Genomic DNA, 2,639 nt, shown 5'->3' with positions numbered 1-2,639 from the left:
AGCAATCAGCTAAGGACACTAAGAAGTTGGGATATAAAGGTAGAAAGGAAGTTAAGGTAGAAACATCAGAAACGACCCAAACATGTTAAATCTTTGTTTTATTCTTTCAGACAGAAAAACATAAAACCCCCATGAAAGGGAACAAGATCTATTTCAGTACACAAGATGGAAAACCTCACCCGAATTCTGCTCCAGACAGAACCAGATCAGGCTGGACTCCACATACCAACAGGGAGCCTTTATGTCCAAGCTTTGGCTCCATTTTACACAAAACATCATTCCTTTCAGTTTTTACTGTGATGACCGAGGGTGTGCTGGACCTGGATCTGGACCAGGACCGGGATCTGGACCACGCTTACTTCAGAGCCGCTCAGCGAGGCTGGCCCAGAAGTCCTGCCTTAGCAGCCAGAGCTTCGTTCTGCTGGATGTGGTACTCCTGGAAACGCATGGAGATCCTCTGTGTCATCTTTAGATACTTCTGCAGGCACGACTCTGAGCAGCTGGACTGAAAGAAAAAAAAAACAAAACAAAAAAATCAGACGAAGCCAAGTGGCCTGAGGATGGAGAGCCCTCAACAGCCTCTGAGCAACAACTCAAAGGAAGGAGCTGATGATCAGCCCCTGCAGCCCAGACCCAACTTTACAGCTACTGAATGAGGCCCTCTGCCAGGAGAAGACACGTCACTCCAAATCGTTTTCTATCACCTAATCATGGAGTAAGGGCCCCATCACACCTTACCGATTTAGCCAGCGTATTCCTGGCGTTCCAGAATCTCCTAAAGTGCTGAACTTTCTATGGATTATTTCTATTTTGTGCGTATTTATAGAGCAGGGGCCACGAATTAGTGGACCGTGGTGGGAATCCAGACCCACCTGCTGGCTAATCCGGAACCAACCTAAAACCCTTCTAAATTATGGCATGTTGTCCGACAACGGTGTCTAACTTCACTTGCTCCTCCTCTCCTGTTACTACGGTAAAGCCCTGGGGAGCGTCCGGCTCCAGGCTGCACGTGATCCAAATGAGCCAATGAGCTGTCAGTCTGGGTTGCTGCTGCTGCTACTTTTAGACACAGCAGGCAAACCTGTGGCAAGCCGGGCGATGGGAAAGAAGGAGAAGACCATGAGAAAAACTGGTGAAAGAAAATTGAAATGGGGGCTCACGTGATGCAGTTACCCTGAGCGGACGCTTGTCGCTGGGCTGCCTCTTCTCCCCAGCCAATTTGTTTTGTTTTTTTCCTCTCTTGTCCAAGTTGAAAAGCTGTAGGCTCACCTCATAGCCATCCGACACCATGCCCAACCCTAAAACAGCCAAATCGTCTGCCTACAGGCCAACTGAAGGACCAACAAGGAAGAATATGCTAACTAGCAAAGAAGACAATCAAGCAGCTCAACAGCACAAGGTGATTGCTAGCGGCTCTGACATTTTAGCCGCAGATAATTCTCAAACTGTCACTGAGAAGATTTCAGCTCTGATGGACAGGAAATTTGAGGAGTTTGCCACCACTTTGAGCAGCTGCTAAATTAGAAGCCAACACAGAAAGCATCACGGATGCAGAGCACCGCATTTCAGCGGTGGAGGATGACATGTCGGCAGTGGGACCTAAGCTGAAGGAGCTGGAATCAAAAGTGCAAGTTCTGATGGAGATGAGTATCGACTTTGAGGGACGGAGCCGAAGGGATAATATCCTGATCTACAACCTCAAAGAAGACACAAAAGGCCAACAACCAGTCTCATTTTTTGAGAGATGGCTCCCAACTCTTCTTGGCTTGGAGTCTAAGCGGGGCGTCATTAAGATCGACCGGGCTCATCGGAGCCTTGGACCGCTGAGACCTGACCGACCGCGCGCTGTGATTATTAAGCTACATCACTCCAGAGATACATCCAGGATCCTGGCAGCGGCAAGGAAGCTGGCTCCGCTCACATATGAAGGACAACCATGTTTCCATGTGGAAATACCGGTGTTACGCTGAGCTGCGTTTCCCCATCAGATACGGTTTCCCCTGCATCTCCGCACAGCGCAGGCGGCACGATTCACCGTGCAAGCGACAGGAAACGCGCATTCTCGCTAAAGGCGCGTAACAGCCGCCCTGTGCTCTCGCCACAGGGGAACTACGGAGAGCGTGAACGATCAATGGAGGGAGGGGGGGAGGTTGAAGTATCTATAACAACCCAAACACACAGGATTTCAGAATTACACTTCCCCAGTTACTAATTTCATTCACTCACCAGATCTGAACGCCCTGTTAAAAAACTTCACACCCATGAGTAGCGGTAATGCAGCCTGATGATATTTACACCGCATCAGATGGCGTTCCCCCCATGTTAAGCGGGGGGAACGCCATCTGACGGGGTTTAGAGGCCCGTCAGGTAGGTGGGGGCCGGGTGGTGAGGGTTAGGGGGGCGAGAAATGCAAATGTAACGCAATAGTTACTTTAACTAGTAAGTAGTTACTTTTATTGTTGAATAACTCAGTAACTCAGTTACTTTTTGGGAGAAGTAACTAGTAACTATAACTAGTAACTATAACTAATTACTTTTTCAAAGTAACGTGCTTAACACTAACCATAAAGAATAAATGATGAACAGTTTAGTTTGTGCCTTCAAGTCGTTGCCCATAGGAAGACGTTACTGGATATAAC

The 2,639-nt window shown here is 48.2% G+C and overlaps 1 protein-coding gene across 1 annotated transcript in view; it reads right to left on the bottom strand.

Annotated features, from left to right (window-relative positions):
• Nucleotides 1-106: 106 nt before the first annotated feature.
• Nucleotides 107-2,639, bottom strand: part of timm9 (translocase of inner mitochondrial membrane 9 homolog (yeast)) — a 7,758-nt gene continuing 5,225 nt past the window's right edge. Inside the window, exon 4 of the mRNA XM_015392534.1 lies at nucleotides 107-505. Coding sequence (XP_015248020.1) covers nucleotides 371-505 — 135 coding nt within the window. The 3' untranslated portion in view covers nucleotides 107-370. The remainder of the gene's footprint in view (nucleotides 506-2,639) is intronic.

Source organism: Cyprinodon variegatus, unplaced genomic scaffold (genome assembly GCF_000732505.1).
Source record: "Cyprinodon variegatus isolate N-32 unplaced genomic scaffold, C_variegatus-1.0 Scaffold595, whole genome shotgun sequence".
Lineage (NCBI taxonomy): Eukaryota > Metazoa > Chordata > Actinopteri > Cyprinodontiformes > Cyprinodontidae > Cyprinodon > Cyprinodon variegatus.
Note: the sequence above shows the minus strand (reverse complement) of the source record. Positions and strands in the feature narration are given on the sequence as shown.